The sequence below is a fragment of the Dendrobates tinctorius genome, unplaced genomic scaffold (genome assembly GCF_039654945.1).
Source record: "Dendrobates tinctorius isolate UK_male_01 unplaced genomic scaffold, ASM3965494v1 ptg000099l, whole genome shotgun sequence".
In the NCBI taxonomy this organism is placed as follows: Eukaryota; Metazoa; Chordata; class Amphibia; order Anura; family Dendrobatidae; genus Dendrobates; species Dendrobates tinctorius.
The window spans coordinates 2,960,016-2,978,511 of record NW_027361767.1 but is presented as its reverse complement, the minus strand read 5'-3'; the positions used below and the strand labels follow the sequence as shown (position 1 = coordinate 2,978,511).

The 18,496-nt window shown below is 43.7% G+C and overlaps 1 protein-coding gene across 2 annotated transcripts in view; it reads left to right on the top strand.

Moving 5' to 3' along the window:
- Positions 1–18,496, top strand: part of RGL3 (ral guanine nucleotide dissociation stimulator like 3) — a 59,003-nt gene that overhangs the window by 18,637 nt on the left and 21,870 nt on the right. For both annotated transcript variants that reach the window (XM_073587445.1, XM_073587446.1), the window contains 8 exons: positions 3,473–3,669; positions 4,810–4,884; positions 5,570–5,751; positions 5,827–5,942; positions 6,147–6,362; positions 7,001–7,104; positions 9,138–9,222; positions 9,525–9,608. In XM_073587445.1, the coding sequence (XP_073443546.1) occupies positions 3,473–3,669; positions 4,810–4,884; positions 5,570–5,751; positions 5,827–5,942; positions 6,147–6,362; positions 7,001–7,104; positions 9,138–9,222; positions 9,525–9,608 (1,059 nt within the window). The remainder of the gene's footprint in view (positions 1–3,472; positions 3,670–4,809; positions 4,885–5,569; positions 5,752–5,826; positions 5,943–6,146; positions 6,363–7,000; positions 7,105–9,137; positions 9,223–9,524; positions 9,609–18,496) is intronic.

Genomic DNA, 18,496 nt, shown 5'->3' with positions numbered 1-18,496 from the left:
TTTACTAAAATCGGTAGTTTTTATGAATAAATGGGAAAAGTATTAAGTAATACTGTAAAATATTGAGAGAGAGGAGGGAGATGAAGCTGCAGATTCTCTCTATTGGTGTCTAAGGGACTACTTGCTGTCAGAAGTAGTGAGACATCTCACCGGCTTAACGTTACATGCACAACAGTTTATTATACAGTGGGTACTAAAAGTATTCAGACCCCATTAATGTACACTCTGCACCCCATCTTGACTGAAAAAAAACAGAAATGTAGAAATTTTTGCAAATTTATAAAAAAAACAACAACTGAAATATCACATGGTCATAAGTATTCAGACCCTTTGCTCAGACACTCATGTTTAAGTCACATGCTGTCCATTTCCTTGTGATCCTCCTTGAGATGGTTCTACTCCTTCATTGGAGTCCAGCTGTGTTTAATTAAACTGATAGGACTTGATTTGTAAAGGCGCACACCTGTCTATATAAGACCTCGCAGCTCACAGTGCATGTCAGACCAAATGAGAATCATGAGGTCAAAGGAACTGGCCAAGGAGCTCAGAGACAGAATTGTGGCAAGGCACAGATCTGGCCAAGGTTACAAAAGTATTTCTGCACTACTCAAGGTTCCTAAGAGCACAGTGGCCTCCATAATCCTTAAATGGAAGGAGTTTGGGACCACCAGAAGTCTTCCTAGACCTGGCCATCCAGCCAAACTGAGCAATCATGGGAGAAGAGCCTTGGTGAGAGAGGTAAAGAAGAACCCCAAGATCACTGTGGCTGAGCTCCACAGATGCAGTAGGGAGATGGGAGAAAGTTCCATAAAGTCACCTATCACTGCAGCCCTCCACCAGTCAGGCCTTTATGGCAGAGTGGCCCAACAGAAGCCTCTCCTCAGTGCCAGACATATGAAAGCCCGCATAGAGATTGCTAAAAAACGCATGAAGGACTCCCAGACTATGAGAAATAAGATTCTCTGGTCTGATGAGATGAAGATAGAACTTTTTGGTAATAATTCTAAGCGGTATGTGTGGAGAAAACCAGGCACTGCTCATCACCTGCTCAATACAATCCCAACAGTGAAACATGGTGGTGGCAGCATCATGCAATTGAAGGAAACATGAACGCGGCCAAGTACAGAGATATCCTGGATGAAAACCTCTTCCAGAGTGCTCTGGACCTCAGACTTGGCCGAAGGTTCACCTTCCAACAAGACAATGACCCTAAGCACACAGCTAAAATAACAAAGGAGTGACTTCAGAACAACTCTGTGACCATTCTTGACTGGCCCAGCCAGAGCCCTGACCTAAACCCAATTGAGAATCTCTGGAGAGACCTGAAAATGGATGTCAACCAACGTTCATCATCGAACCTGACAGAACTGGAGAGGATCTGCAAGGAAGAACGGCAGAGGATCCCCAAATCCTGGTGTGAAAAACTTGTTACATCATTCCCAAGAAGACTCATGGCTGTACTAGCTCAAAAGGTGCTTCTACTCAATACTGAGCAAAGGGTCTGAATACTTATGACCATGTGAGATTTCAGTTTTTATTTTTTAATATAAATTTGAAAAAATTTCTACATCTCTGTTTTTTTTTCAGTCAAGATGGGGAGCAGAGAGTACATTAATGAGAAAAAAATGAACTTTTTTGAATTTACCAAATGGCTGCAATGAATCAAAGAGTGAAAAATTTAAAGGCGTCTGAATACTTTCTGTACCTGCTGAATGTGGAGAAGGATAAACATCACATCAGTAATGGGCTGAAAGAGTGCAAGGAATAAAGCTGCCTATGCAAGTGAGTAAAGGGGACATTTTACTAGATTTTCTAAATGTAAATTGTGTGCCTCCTCCAATTGGTGCAGCTCCACTGATTTTGGAACAATTTTTGATTTCCTTCTGTGCCCCTCCATTCCAAATGTATGCCTCTGGTAATAAAGAAGCAAATTTTCCCTTCAACAAACTGGGCGTATACCATACAACTTCTCTGTGGGCAGGGCTGTGTTTTGATTGGCCAGATATTCTGTAGTACACGCCCAGTCAGTTGACGGAAAAATTCTCTTTTTTATTATTGGGGGCATATCTTTGTAATGGAGGGGCACAGAAAGAAAAGAAAAACTGTTCCAAAGTCAGTGGAGCAGCAGCAACTGGAGGAGGTACTGAGGATAAATAAAAAAAAAAAAAATCCACTGAAAGGTTCTCTTTAACATAAAGGCATTTTAGGGTTATAAAACATAGCTAAATTCTTCCTCCAAATTTCCTCACTTCTCCATACTATGTAGGTGGTATGGCAGCTTCATTAACATTAATGAATCACAGCACCAAAAACTATGCATGGACAGGTGTGGTGCTATTACTTATTCCTGTACAGCCCCCTTAAAGGGAGTGTATAATCAGAAAATTACCTATTGCTTAAATGTGGCAATGTTTTTTTTGTAATCCTGCAGTTTTTCACTCTGACCATTTGGGTGTTTTTTTAGACTCGTATTTCCTGTTCTTTCAGGAAGAGTTTTCAGCAGGCTTCTTATCATCAGAGGCAGGAATACAATGATAACACAGAATCTACCAATCACAATAGGCTATTTTACAGCTGACCCTGCTCCTCCTCCTTCACAATGACCTGATACACACTCATTCCACACCGAAAGGGTCAAGAAAACATATAAAATGAAAGGTCATAGAACATACAATGTAACTCCAATATATAAGGGGCAGGGACTCCAAATAACAAATATATATCCTACAAGAACAAGGAGTCATGTATCCACCAAAAGGACAAATTTTATAAGAAAAGCAAAGGATACGATAATAAACATGAATTGATAAGATCCAAGTCAAAGGTTGAGACTCAAGTTAACAACACCATTGTATTATACACAATGTGTGGAGGGGCAAAAGCAGCAGATTAGTTAAAAATAAATCCATGGGGATTTTAAGCCCATAGTTTGTAGAAAAAGAAAGGATCAGAATAAGTAATTTAGTACTGAGTGGGTATAAAATTCACAGAAACAAAGTATGGTCAGAGAACTGTTGCTTACCCTTTGCTTCATGTACAAATACTATGTGTGTGCAACCCCGACGCGCGTTTCACGTGGGCTTCCACTTGGGGTCGTCACATTTTGTGTGCAGGACCATTTTAAATAGTATCCCCATCACAAAATATGATAACCCCCAGAGGAAGCCCACGCGAAACGCGAGTCAGGGTTGCATACACATCTACTGCTTTTGCTCCTCCATAGAGTCTGTATCATATCATGTTGTTGTTAGCTTGAGTTTTCACCTTTGATTCGGACTGTATCAATATATGTTTTTTATTGTATCTTTTGCTTTTCTAATAAAATTTATACTTTTTGTATAATTGGTTGATACATGACGCCTTGTTCTTGTAGGATATATATCTCTTCTAAATGTAGTATTTTTCTTTCTTCTCCTTTTTCCGCCTGTCGTCTCATCTTCTACTTTGTTTAACCTGCTCCCATTGTCCTTAGGATGTCGCATCCTCTCCTGGATATGTCCATTATAAGACGTGTAAGGTCCGCAGTCTCCGTGCTGGGACTCTGGAGAAGCTGGTGGAGAACCTTCTGGTGGAGTATCAGGGAAGTGATCCTGGGTATGTGCCCACCTTCTTGAGTACCTACCGTGCCTTTACCTCACCTGAAAAGGTCATGGAGCTTCTACTTGACAGGTGGGAACAACAGTATATAGACCTTACTTCTTCTCTAGACTTCTTTTCTTTGGCCTTCTAATGTTACCCTTAGATTTCCTTTTCTCATCTATATATACCATTTTCATATTTTCTTCAACATCATCAGCCACATACTAGTGTCGGAATGGGATTCTTTGAACCATCAGACGAAAAATTATTCTGAAGACCTAACATCAATAAGATATAATAGGTTTTTGGGGAATTAGCCCTTAAGAAATAGACCCTAATGGCAAGCAATTGGCTCTAGACATGTCTAAATTGTGTTGGCTTATGCTGGACCTTTGAGGCCTATTATTGTGTCAGCGTTTGGGACCACTGGAATATCCTTTGTTGAGGTTGACCAGTCCAACCGGATACCTTGTGATTTTTAGGTCGTAATGTGTTCAGGGATGTAGTAAGAGGAAACCTTGTGTGCTTGGACAGGGTATTTAGATTAGGCGCCAGAGTAGCCTGGGGCAAATATTTTGATGAGGCGCCAGGGTAACCTGGGGCAAATATTTCGATGAGGCGCCAGGGTAACCTGGGGCAAATATTTGGCCCAGGTGAAAAAAATTGTAGCTACAACTCAGGATCTTCAGTTCTTTACACCTAATATTTTTGTAGCAAATTTTTCATTTTGACCTTATTCAAACCAAGGCATCCAATTTTTTTTTTACTTACCGTATATACTGTACATTAGGCAGAAGCATTTTATTGGTTAACAAACTGGCTACCTGTGTGGACTATCCATGTCTAGCGCCTGGACACAATGGACCTCATTTATCAGAACGGTCTTAGTAAACATTATTCTGTTCTTATGCCCAAAGAAAGCATAGCCTATAAAGTTCCACATATCCAAAAATGGGGTCTATATTAAAAAAAAACCTTCAAATGCTCTTGGAATACTCTTTATTTCACTTCAAAATCCACCTCAAAAACTCTATGTGAACATTCCCCAAGGAACTTTTTTAGGTGGAAAAATCCCGTGTGGTCTTGAAGTTTTGACTTAAGAAAACCCTCACTTGGAAACATATCCTAACACAAGGGTTATGCATAGAATTTTTGGAGTTAGAGTTTTCACATATTTAACCATTTCTTAAGAAGCCTCTGCCTAAAATGTTTTCATAATTTCTTCTTCAGGCGTCTTGAAAAGGTTGGTGATAAGGAACCTAGGATACCTGGTTGCCCTGTTCCAGATGCTCCATCTGTGCAGAGGTCAGTGCCACGCCGCCACATACATTGTATATTCCTCTACTATGCTAGGGTTAGTTGACTTTTCTGTACCGGAATTTATTTGGTTTTCTTAAAGGGGAAATCAACATTCAGATTTTTTCCGATTAGGTCAGCGATCACTGTTGATTCTCAAGTGAAATGGGTCAACTAAATCCATAATCCTGTAGGCATAACTTCTTTGGGTTAGGGTCAAATTAAGGTTGGTGGAAAAATGGTTAAAAAAAATAATAACAAGCCAATTAGTAAAATATTCTGTGGAGTGGGTGGTCTCTTTCGACATCCTGGACCCAGACGTACAGTATAGTAGAAGTCGTTAAGGCCATGGGACTTATGGCGCAAGCCAAGCCTGTGATTATCGTAGACCTCAAATAGTGACATCAGAAACGTGCGTGGTCCTTGGCAGTTATGGAGCAAGCCAAGACTGTGACTATCTTGCACCTCAAATGGTGGCATTCCAAGCATGCATGATCACCTCTGCACCTCTTTTTGGTTGAATGGGATTATCGTTCTGTCATCTTGGAAGGTAGAAGTAAGTACTATATATGGTCTCTCTATCTAGGATTCAGGACTACAATCAGTTTCTCATTTTGGCTGGGGGGGGCATATTAAAAATGGTCATGGCTAAAAGAACCAACTTTACCAAAAAAAGACCATCTTGTTCCTTTAGAGTGGTACGTGGTGTCCTACAGACCTGGTTAGAAAGACACCCTCAAGACTTCTGCGATTCTCCGCGACGTGTTCAGCTCATCTCCTCCTACTTAACCCAAGACAGCAGGGAGAACCCCAGCCAGCTTCTTCGTCTGGTCAAGAGCTTAGAAGAAGAGAGAGAGGACAACTCTCCACCAAAAGGTAAGACCAATCTTCTCATACATCTCCAGTTTCTCTGAATCTCTTCCATGAGACTGACCATTTCTTCTCAACCAGATTGGACATCTATAATCCGACCAGCAGAAGGTGACTGTGACACCTCCGTAGACACCACATGTTTATTGTCATACCCTCCTCAGGATGTGGCAGAACAATTGACGCTGATAGATGTGGTAAGGGCGTACAATATCGGTACTACAAGGTCAGACCTGGTGCTTTATACTCCAAATGCTCAGGGATGTGCGCAACCAACCATATACACACATCATTCATTTGTCATAAACTGTGACACCAGACAGTTATATATATATTAGGTCCTTTGGCAAATGCTGGACCTCATCCCACTGATGAATATCTTATCTCCTGTCTTGCTCCAGGATCTCTTCCAGAAATTGCAGTCCTGTCATTGTCTTGGGAGTATTTGGTCTCAACGTGACAAGAAGGAGAACAGACATGTTGCTCCAAGTGTCCGAGCCACCGTAGCCCAATTCAATGCAGTGGCAGCCTGTGTGACTGCGTCCGTCTTGAACGACATCCAGATGAAGCCGCAGATGAGGGCAAAAGTGCTTGAGAAATGGATCTCTATCGCACAGGTGTGACCAATATATAAACCGCCACAGGAGGGAGGAGCTATGTGACATGGAGTCTGCCCCTCCCACCACAGGGTGACACAGGAGGGAGGAGCTATGTGACATGGAATCTGCTCCTCCCGCCACAGGGTGACACAGTCAGTAGGGAGGAGCTATGTGACTTGGGGTCTGCTCCTCCCGTCACAGGATGACACAGTCAGTAGGGAGGAGCTATGTGACATGGGGTCTGCTCTTCCTGCCACAGGGTGACACAGTCAGGAGGGAGGAGCTATGTGACATGGAGTCTGCTCCTCCTGCCACAGGGTGACACAGTCAGGAGGGAGGAGCTATGTGACTTGAAGTCTGCTCCTCCCACCACAGGGTGACACAGTCAGGAGGGAGGAGCTATGTGACATGGAGTCTGCTCCTCCTGCCACAGGGTGACACAGTCAGGAGGGAGGTGCTATGTGACTTGAAGTCTGCTCCTCCCGCCACAGGGTGACACAGGAGGGAGGAGCTATGTGACTTGAAGTCTGCTCCTCCCACCACAAGGTGACACAGTCAGGAGGGAGGAGCTATGTGATATGGAGTCCGCTCCTCACATCACAGGGTGACAGTCAGGAGGGAGGAGCTATGTGACATGGAGTCTTTTCTTTTTCCAGTACTGCAGATTTCTCCGTAACTTCTCCTCGCTTAGAGCCATATTGTCAGCCCTTCAGTCCAATTCAATCTATCGGCTGAAGAGATCATGGGCGGCAGTGAGCAGGTAATTACTGTGATGGCCTGACTTACTAATATTACATTGATATCCGTTTACACTGGAAGTGTTGAAGTCACTGTGGAGGCGTCACACTCAGGAATATTCCTGGGACTCCACAATCCTGGACAGTCAGGCGCTACCTGTACTTCCAGATATTGAGGCGATACAAAGAAGTCTCCATCAGGCTGCTGTATGTTCGCACGTTGCATTTTTGCAGCATTTTTTATGCAGATAAGAAGCTGCGTTTTACAATACCAGATAAAGCTATGGGATTCCAGAAATCTCGTATTCTCTCTTGTGTTTTTTTCCTGACTAAATCTGAGATCCGCATACTCTGAGTAAACCTGTACCGCAGGCAAGTCACACTTGTAATCCGCACCAAAAAAAGCAGCTTCAAAAAACGCTGCAACATTCGCATTTTACTGTCAGGAAAGCAGGTTTCAGACGTCTAGATTGTTTGCTGAAATCTGACATAAAATCTTGAAAATAAGAGTTACATATTTCTCATGTATTTTCTTACTTTTTATTTTTCTACCATGTTTTTTTTTTTCATGTAATTACTTTCTTATCCTAGCCCAATACCGATTCCTATCTAGTGTCATCCATTTTTCCTGAAAATGTCCACGTTGTCAAAAATGGGCCCAGAAATGTAGCCAGCTACTTTACATGTCCGTCTGAAAATGAAAAGATGGACACTCTCAGGAAAAAATGCAAACTGAGCTAACGTAAACTCCCTTCATATCATTTCAAAATCAGGTGGGATCCTGTGAATACACTGTAGAAATAAAGTGTGAGCAGGGCCTAACCCTAGAACTATGCCTAACTCTAGGTCTAACACTAATGCTAGTCCTAATCTTGGGACAAACCTATATCTAGGTGTAACCCTAACTGTAGTCCTAAGCCTGGGACAAACCGTAACCCTAGAACTTTCCCTAAACCTAGGTCTAATCCTAACACTAGTCTTAACCCAGGGACATATCCTAACTCTACAAATATCCCTAATGCTAGGTCTAACCCTAATGCTAGTCCTAATCCTGGGACAAACCCTAACCCTAGAAATATCCAAAACTCTAACCCTGGGACAAACCCAAATCCTAGAATTATCCCCTAACCCTTTATCTAGGTTTAACCCTAATGCTGGGACAAACCCTAACCCTAGAACTCTAGGTCTTATCCTAACACTAGTCCTAACCCTGGGAAAAACCCTAACCCTATCCCCTAACCCTATATCTACGTGCAACCCTAACCTTGGGACAAACCCAGCCCTATAATTATCCCCTAATCCTATATCTAGGTGTAACCCTAACTCTAGTCCTAAGCCTGGGACAAACCCTAACCCTAATTTCTAGTCCTAATCCTGGGACAAACCCTAACCCTAGAACTATCCAAAACTCTAACCCTGGGACAAACCCTAATCCTAGAATTATCCCCTATCCCTATATCTAGGTATAACCCTAACTGTAGTCCTAAGTCTGAGACAAACCCTAACCCTAATTTCTAGTCCTAATTCTGGGACAAACCCTAACCCTAATTTCTAGTCCTAATCCTGGGACAAACCCTAACCCTAGAACTATCCAAAACTTTAACCCTGGGACAAACCCTAATCCTAGAACTATCCCCTAATCCTATATCTAGGTGTAACCCTAATGCTGGGACAAACCCTAACCCTAGAACTCTAGGTCTTATCCTAACACTAGTCCTAACCCTGGGAAAAACCCTAACCCTAGAACTATCCCCTAACCCTATATCTAGGTATAACCCTAACCTTGGGACAAACCCTATAATTATCCCCTAATCCTATATCTAGGTGTAACCCTAACTCTAGTCCTAAGCCTGGGACAAACCCTAACTCTAGCTTAATCCCTAAACCTATCTCTAGGCCTAAGCCCAAGGTCTTGTTCGCATGTAGAATTTTTGCTGTTTTTTATCAGGATGATTTCTAAAACCGAAGGTGGGGAAGACCAAATTTAGGGCTATCCATGGATTTGGCTTCCCTGTTACTCCCCCCTCATTGGTAATGACTTTCTTCTATCCCATAGAGACAATCTGAATGTCTTTCACAAGTTATCAGCCATCTTCTCAGATGAAAACAACCACGAGATGAGCCGGGAAATCCTGACCAAGGTAAATCTCTATGTACCGATGGCCGGAGCTTGGTCTGAGCAGCATGGAAGGAGGGTAGAGAATCTGCGTTTTTCCATAGATAGCGCCACTTATTGGTTGTGTCTGGGGTTGGGTGAGGGGTCTTCATCACAAGACCCCTCTTTATGAGCAGGAACCCCTTTAATGCATTAATGAATTACTGCTGTACTAAAAGGAAACCATCAGCAAGGAAGAAGAATGTCCCCAGACTCCTCATAATTTAGTTTCTAGTCTCCTCTTCGGATATGACCCTTCTTATGTTTGTTTTTAACCCATTACACCAGGATGAGATCCCGCTTCGCAGGTCAAACAGTGCACGTAACGAGCCCCGGCCGCTTCAGAGGTCGGCGTCGCAGGTCCGCTCCACGGTAGGTTGGCAGAAACGACCCGGCTCTTCCACGCTTGGCTGCCGTTCAATGCTGGTGTGACATGGAAATGAGTAACTAGTCCTGCGGTATAATATTAACCCCGCGAGGGAGCCGAGGTTCACAGGGGGCAGCAGCCCATTACATAATGCAGCAAGATTCCAATAGTCCGTCACTCGATGCTGGATTATCGGAATTTCTAAATACCGTAGCGTTTTCATGTCTTTGATTTTCTAACTCCTTTATGTCCTTTTTGAATGAAGCGCATTTTAAAAGCCATAAAGCGGCATTAACAGCTTGTCGGCATTGGGGCGCTTAGCTTAATGGTGGTCTTGACAGCTGCAGAACTTTGAAAGACCCCTGTGCATTCCATCATGGAGTTCCACTGTAACCCAGCCTGTGGCTGGTCTTCAAAAGAAACCCTGATTTTTCCTATAGACATCAATACTTTCGTGTTACAGTATATAATACAAGCGTTCGGACGATCGCAGATTCAAGTCAACAAAATACAGTAAACAATTAAAATTCAGAAATATTTGGACTTTATTTTTGACTATCTACTGTTAGTTATAACAAATTATAATGATGATATCTACATATATACACACAGTATATACTCGTGTATAAGCCGACCCATGTATAAGCCGACCCCCCCCCCCTAGTTTTGCAAAAAAAAAACTGGGAAAGCGTATTGACTCGCGTATAAGCCTAGGGTGGAAAATGCAGCAGCTACTGGTAAATTTTAAAAATAAAAATAGATACTAATAAAAGTAAAATTAATTGAGACATCAGTAGGTTAAATGTTTTTGAATATCCATATTGAATCAGGAGCCCCATATAATGCTCCATATAGTTCATGATGGGCCCCATAAGATGCTCCACACAAAATACACCCCATATAATTCTCCATAAAGGTTAATAATGACCCCATAAGATGCTCCATAGAATAATATGCCCCATATAATGCTCCATAAAGATTATGCCCCAAAAATGCTCCATAGATTATGCCCCAATAAGATGCTCCATAGATTATGCCCCCATAAAATGCTCCATAGATTATGCCCCCATAAAATGCTCCATAGATTATGCCCCAATAAGATGCTCCATAGATTATGCCCCATAAAATGCTCCATAGATTATGCCCCATAAAATGCTCCATAGATTATGCCCCAATAAAATGCTCCATAGATTATGCCCCAATAAAATGCTCCATAGATTATGCCCCCATAAAATGCTCCATAGATTATGCCCATAAAATGCTCCATAGATTATGCCCCCATATGCTGCTTCAAAGATTATGCCCCCATATGCTGCTCCATAGACTATGCCCCCATATGCTGCTCTATAGAATATGCCCCCATATGCTGCCCCATAGAATATGCTCCCATATGATGCCCCCATATGCTGCTCCATAGACTATGCCCCCATGTGCTGCCCCATAGAATATGCCCCCATATGCTGCTCCATAGAATATGCTCCCATATGCTGCCCCATAGAATATGCCCCTATATGCTTCTCCATAGAATATGCCCCCATATGCTGCTACATAGAATATGCCCCAATATGCTGCTCTATAGAATATGCCCCCATATGCTGCTCTATAGAATATGCCCCCATATGCTGCCACATAGAATATACCCCCATATGCTGCTCCATAAAATATGCCCCCATATACTGCTCTGCTCCTTAGAATATGCCCCCATGTGCTGCTCCATAGAATATGCCCCATATGCTGCTCCATAGCATATGCCCCCATATGTTGCTCTATAGAATATGCCCCATATGCTGCCCCCATAAAATGCTCCATATATTATGCCCCATATGCTGCTGCTGCAAATTAAAATGCCATACTCCCCTCTCCTGCTCAAGACCCAGCACCTGCAATATTCACCTGTTCTGGGTCCATCGCTGCTCACCGCTGTCTGCCCTTCCTGTGTCAGTGACTGTTCAGGCAGCAGAGGGCGCAGCGCGCACTAACCACATCACCGTGCCCTCTGCTGCCTAAACGTCACTGACACAGGACGCAGCAGACAGCGGTGAGAACCGATGGACCGGGGACAGGTGAATATCGCTATACTTACTCCCTCCTGGCGCGGTCTCTGCAGCCCCGTTCTCCACGGTCTCCCTTCCTGCCTTCAGCGGTCACGTGATACCACTCATTACACTCATGAATATGTGCATATTCATGAGTTTAATGAGCGGTACCACGTGACCGCTGAAGGCAGGAAGGGTGACCGTGGAGAAGCGGGGGGCTGCAGAGACTGCTCCAGGAGGGGTAAATATGATATCTGACGCCCCTGCCGACCCCCAGGTATATGACTCGTGTAAAAGCCGAGAGGGGACTTTCAGCCCAAAAAAATGGGCTGATAATCTCTGCTTATACATGAGTATACAGTTAGGTCCATATATATTTGGACAGAGACAACATTTTTCTAATTTTGGTTCTAGACATTACCACAAAGAATTTTAAACAAAACAGTTTCAGATGCAGTTGAAGTTCAGACTTTCAGCTTTCATTTGAGGGTATCCACATTAAAATTGGATGAAGGGTTTAGGAGTTTCAGCTCCTTAACATGTGCCACCCTGTTTTTAAAGGGACCAAAAGTAATTGGACAATTGACTCCAAGGCTATTTCATGGACAGGTGTGGGCAATCCCTTCGTTATGTCATTCTCAATTAAGCAGATAAAAGGCCTGGAGTTGATTTGAGGTGTGGTGCTTGCATTTGGAAGGTTTTGCTGTGAAGGAAACATGCGGTCAAAGGAGCTCTCCATGCAGGTGAAACAAGCCATCCTTAAGCTGCAAAAACAGAAAAAACCCATCCGAGAAATTGCTACAACATTAGGAGTGGCAAGATCTATAGTTTGGTACATCCTGAGAAAGAAAGAAAGCACTGGTGAACTCATCAATGCAAAAAGACCTGGGCGCCCACGGAAGACAACAGTGGTGGATGATCACAGAATAGTCTCCATGGTGAAGAGAAACCCCTTCACAACAGCCAACCATGTGACCAACACTCTCCAGGAGGTAGGCGTATCAGTATCCAAATCTACCATAAAGAGAAGACTGCATGAAAGTAAATACAGAGGGTTCACTGCACGGTGCAAGCCACTCATAAGCATCAAGAATCAAAAGGCTAGACTGGACTTTGCTAAAAAACATCTAAAAAAGCCAGCACAGTTCTGGAAGAACATTCTTTGGACAGATGAAACCAAGATCAACCTCTACCAGAATGATGGAAAGAGAAAAGTATGGTGAAGGCGTGGTACAGCTCATGATCCAAAGCATTCCACATCATCTGTAAAACACGGCGGAGGCAGTGTGATGGCTTGGGCATGCATGGCTGCCAGTGGCACTGGGTCACTAGTGTTTATTGATGATGTGACACAGGACAGAAGCAGCCGAATGAATGCTGAGGTATTCAGAGCCATACTGTGTGCTCAGATCCAGCCAAATGCAGCCAAACTGATTGGTCGTCGTTTCATACTACAGATGGACAATGACCCAAAACATAAAGCCAAAGCAACCCAGGAGTTTATTAAAGCAAAGAAGTGGAATATTCTTGAATGGCCAAGTCAGTCACCTGATCTCAACCCAATTGAGCATGCATTTCACTTGTTAAAGACTAAACTTCAGACAGAAAGGCCCACAAACAGCAACTGAAAACCACCGCAGTGAAGGCCTGGCAGAGCATCAAAAAGGAGGAAACACAGCGTCTGGTGATGTCCATGAGTTCAAGACTTCAGGCAGTCATTGCCAACAAAGGGTTTTCAGCCAAGTACTAGAAATGAACATTTTATTTACAATTATTTAATCTGTCCAATTACTTTTGGTCCCTTTAAAAACAGGGTGGCGCATGTTAAGGAGCTGAAACTCCTAAACCCTTCATCCAATTTTAATGTGGATACCCTCAAATGAAAGCTGAAAGTCTGAACTTCAACTGCATCTGAATTGTTTTGTTTAAAATTCATTGTGGTAATGTCTAGAACCAAAATTAGAAAAATGTTGTCTCTGTCCAAATATATATGGCCATGGCCCTAACTGTATACGATATAACGGTATATATATACAAAGCTGAGTGTAGAGCCCCGCCCACTCCGCATAGCCACATTCACTATGATATCCCACATCATCCCGCCAGCCTGGGGTCAGAATCAGAGCGCAGAGTGGATTTGCCTTCACTTCCATACCATTGATCCCTTTAAGAGGGGCCTGGTTTAGGGTTCAGCAGGTACTTAGGATGCAGTGACGAGACACGAGACAGAGTGTGATTTGTGAAATCAACGTTAATAAATTTTAGCCACTGGGGCTATGCTGAGCAAACAAAGGGGATAACAACAATCTGTCCACGCAGGGACTCAACAACATTAACAAGACTTTTCTTATCGTAAAGGCGACTAATCCGGCTAGGCCGGGTGTCATAGGCCAAGTACGGCCAAAACTATGGGTCCTTATTTCCTATAGTCAACTTATCCTTCCAGGCGTCTTTTCAGGATCACAGACGTGGCCGCGTAGGGATCGCTGATGCGGCTGCTCTGGCTCAACAGGCCCTGAAGGATCTAACATAGTAACATAGTTTTGAAGGCTGAAGGAAGACCTTATGTCCATCTAGTTCAGCCTATTTTTAGTGCAGCTGTTCTGCATTGTTGATCCTGGGGAAGGCAAAAACCCACAGAGTAGAAGCCAAATTTCTCCATAGGGAAAAAAATTCCTTCCCCTAAGCTGGGTCAACCATCTACCTATAATATTCTGTTATTCGTAACCTTCTATACTGTTACTCACAAGAAAAGCCTCCATTCCTTTCTTAAATTCATTCAGTGAGTTGGCCATCACCACTTTCTCAGGAAGAGAATTCCAGAGCCTCACTGCTCTTACCGTGAAGAACCCTCTTCTATGCTGGTGCAGAAATTGTCTTTCCTCCAAACGAAGAGAATGCCCCCTTGTTCTTGTCACAGTCCTTGGTACAAACAGTTCATTGGAGAGATCTCTGTATTGCCCTCTGATATACTTGTACATATATATTAAGTCTCCCCTAAGTCTTCTCTTTTCTAGAGTAAATAGACCTAATTTTGATAACCTTTCTGGGTATTGTAGTGAACCAACTCCATTTATCATTTTAGTAGCCCGCCTTTGAACCCTTTCAAGTTCAGTAATGATCTGTGCCGGTGGGGCGCAACAGGCCCTGAAGGATCTGTGCTGCTGGGGCTCAACAGGCCCTGAAGGAACTGTGTCGCTCCCGCCCCCGGAGCGCCGTTATGACGCAGTACCTCAGGTGACGGTTGGCCGGTCTCTCCCAGGGTCCCTCTGCAGACAGGACGCAGGCCTCTGCTGATGCCTATGGCGAGATGGCGTCCACTGAAGTTGGTGGTGGAAAGCCGCAGCCGTGGGCGGAGACAGGGAGGCAGTGTCCAGGTGGCTGCAGCGTGTGGAAACACAGCGGCAGCAGTTGCTGAGGGTCGCGGACCAACTGCGAGGGAGCGCGGAACAGCGGGCACGGCTGTGGCTGTACGTGGACGGCGGGCGGCCCCCGATAGGGGACGGGCACACGTAGATTGTCTGTAAGTCGCTTACCCCTCACAGACTCCTGATCGTCTCTCAACTCCTCCACGCCCGTTACAACGTCCCTCTCTAGATCACACCGACTCTCCTCTCCTGTCAGCCTCTCTGCTGACTCCCGAGCGCGCCCCCTGCTCCTTTTATCCTTGCCCCGCCCCCAGTTGCCCGGACAACTTCAGTAGTGTCCTTCCCTTCGTTGCCCCCCCAGTGTTGTTCCTTCAGGAACCCTGATAGCGGTCCTCTTGGTTCCGGCCCAGTCGCTCTATGGGAGTCCTCCTCCCCACACTGGGGTCAGAACCAGAGTGCTGGATGGATTTACCCTGACTTAGGCCTCTTTCACACTTCAGTTTTTTACAATCAGTCACAATCCGCCAGGTTTTGAAAAAAAAGGGATCCTCAATTTTCTTATGAGGATCCGTTTTTTCCCCCATTGACTTCCATTAATGGCGGATTGTGACGGATTGCCGTCCGTTGCATCCGTTTTTTTTTGAGGATCCGCCAAAACACCATCCTCAAAGATTTGAAAACGGAGCTTGCAACGTTTTTTTCTCTGGCGGATCCTCCAGACACTCATTTAACCCGAAATTCTTTCTGGGTACCGGACAAAAAAAATTCTCTCTCCTTACATACCGGAGATCCCTTCAAGAGTGGCCTGGGGTCAGTATCAAAGCGCAGAGTGGATTTGCCCTCACTTCCATACCGGGGATGCCTTTAAGAGGGGCCTGCGGTCAGAACCAGAGAGCTTAGAGGAATTGCCCTAACTTCCATACCAATTATCCCTTTAAGAGAGGCCTGGGGTCAGAATCAGAGCGCTGAGGGATTTGCCCTGACTTCCATACCGGAGATCCCTTTAAGAGGGAAGATGTACCTATCGGATGGAGGATGTGTGATGGATATATGGGCAGGGAGGGGGGATTCATCTCTGTCATGTGCTCCCTGCTCCTTTCAGGGGGGCAGACAATAGCTGGGAGCTTATGTTCCCGGGGATGCTAGATTTCTCCCACCATGTCAGTGTCTGCTGAGGTGTTGTGGAGTGGGAACTGTTGCTCATATCAACCAATTACAGCTCAGCTTCTTTTAAACAGCTCTGGTGATATGAAAGATGCTTTGTGATTGGTTGGCTGACACACACACACACACACACACACATTCAATTTTATAGATAGATGGTGGAAAAAGGGAGGTGATACAAATTTCTATGTTTTTTCAATTTTTCTTTTCAGAATATTAAACTTTTTTTTTACTTTTTACTGTACTTTGTAGTCCCTAAAAGTCCCCTGTGCAGACTACAAAATACAGTAAAAAGTAAATAAAAAAAAGTTTAAAATTATGAACCCCCCGAAAAAAATAAATAAAAAATAGAAATTCGTATCACCTCTCTTTTTCCACCATCAAAAATAAAGTCCAAATATACTGCAATGTATACTTTATTTTTTTCAGAATTTTAAACTATTGTTTTTTTAATAAGTACGCTTGTAGTGAATGCACGATGTATGGGGCAGAGAGCCTGATTCTAGCAATGTGTCACTTCCTGTGCTGCTTGCTGTAGTCTTGATAGAATCCCTGTTTTCTCTGCTGTAAATGTAGCACTGGTCAGAATGCTGATCTGTGTATAACCCCACCCACACCCCTGATTGGAAGCTTCCTGTGTACACTGTCAGGAAGCTGCCAATCAGTGGTGGGGGCGGGGTTACACAAATTAGCAGGACTGCCTGGCAGGTGACACCCATTCCTGCAGTGATAATCTCCTGCTGATAAAACACTGATTGTATTAAAACTACAAAAGACAGCCCACCAAGTGACATATCGCTGTAATCAGGCTCTCTGCCCCTCCATCATGCTGCTCTCAAATTATAAATAGTAAAAACCTGCTGATCTTTAGCTGTAAGATCAATACAGACCTTAACCGCGTCAGGATTGGACAATTTTTTTTTTGCGCTTTCGTTTTTTTTTCCTCCCCTTCTTCTGAGATCTATTTTTATTTTTTTGTCAATATAGACATATGAGGGTTTGTATTCTTGTATTTCTTGTTGGACGAGTTCTGGTTCTGAATGACACCTTTTAACCCCTTTCTGTCATGTGACGTACTATCCCGTCCATGTGACCCGGGACTTAATTCCCAGGGACGGGATAGTACGTCACAGCGATCAGCGGCGCCCACGTTGTGATTGCCGCTGATTGCTGCCGGGTGTCAGCTGATTATCACAGCTGACACCCAGCACAATGTGTCAGGGGCGGTCACGGACCGCCCCCGACACGTTAACCCCTTGCACAATGTGTAGCGCTGCTGCGGGGGGCTCCATCCCTGCAGGCCCCCGAATCCAAGATGACAATGGGGACCTTCGGGGGCCTGCAGGGAGCTGACTTCCTCATGCCTGCAAAGTGCAGTCATAAGGAAAGACTGCAGTGCCTGTGACAGATCGCTGATCTGTCACAGTGATCTGTGATGTGACAGATCAGCGTCACATGTGTCACATGACAGTTATGTCCCCCCGGGACAATGTAATAAAGTTAAAAAAGTGTAAAAATAATTTTTAAAAAATCGCTAATTAAAAAAAAAAAATATTCCCTAATAAATTAATTTTTTGGAAATAAAAAAAACAATAAAAGTACACATATTTGGTATCGCCGCGTCCGTAACGACCCGCCCTATAAAACTGTCCCACTAGTTAACCCCTTTACCCAACCCTTTAAAAAATAAAAATAAAAAACTAAGCAAAAAATAATGATTTATTATCATACTGCCGAACAAAAAGTGCAATAACGCGCGATCAAAAAGACGCATATAAATATTCATGGTACCGCTGAAAACGTCATCTTGTCCCGTAAAAAACGAGCCACCATACAGCGTCATCAGTGAAAAAATAAAAAAGTTATAGCTCGCAGAATAAAGTGATGCAAAAATAATTATTTATATAAAATTGTTTTCATTGCATAAAAGCGCGAAAACATAAAAAAACGACCTAAATGAGGTATCGATGTAACCGTACTGACCCGAAGAATAAAAGGGCTTTATCAATTTTACCGCACGCGGAACCGTGTAAACGCACCCCCCAAAAGAAATTCATGAAACGCTGGTTTTTGTTCATTCTGCGTCCCAAAAATCGGAATAAAAAGCGATCAAAAGATGTCACGTGCCCGAAAATGGTACCAATAAAAACGTCAACTCGTCCCACAAAAAATAAGACCTCACATGACTCAGTGGGTCAAAATATGGAAAAATTATAGCTCTCAATATGTGGTGATGCAAAAACTATTTTTACAATAAAAAGCGTCTTTTAGCGTGTGACAGCCGCCAAACATAAAAACCGCCATAAATAGTAAATCAAACCCCCC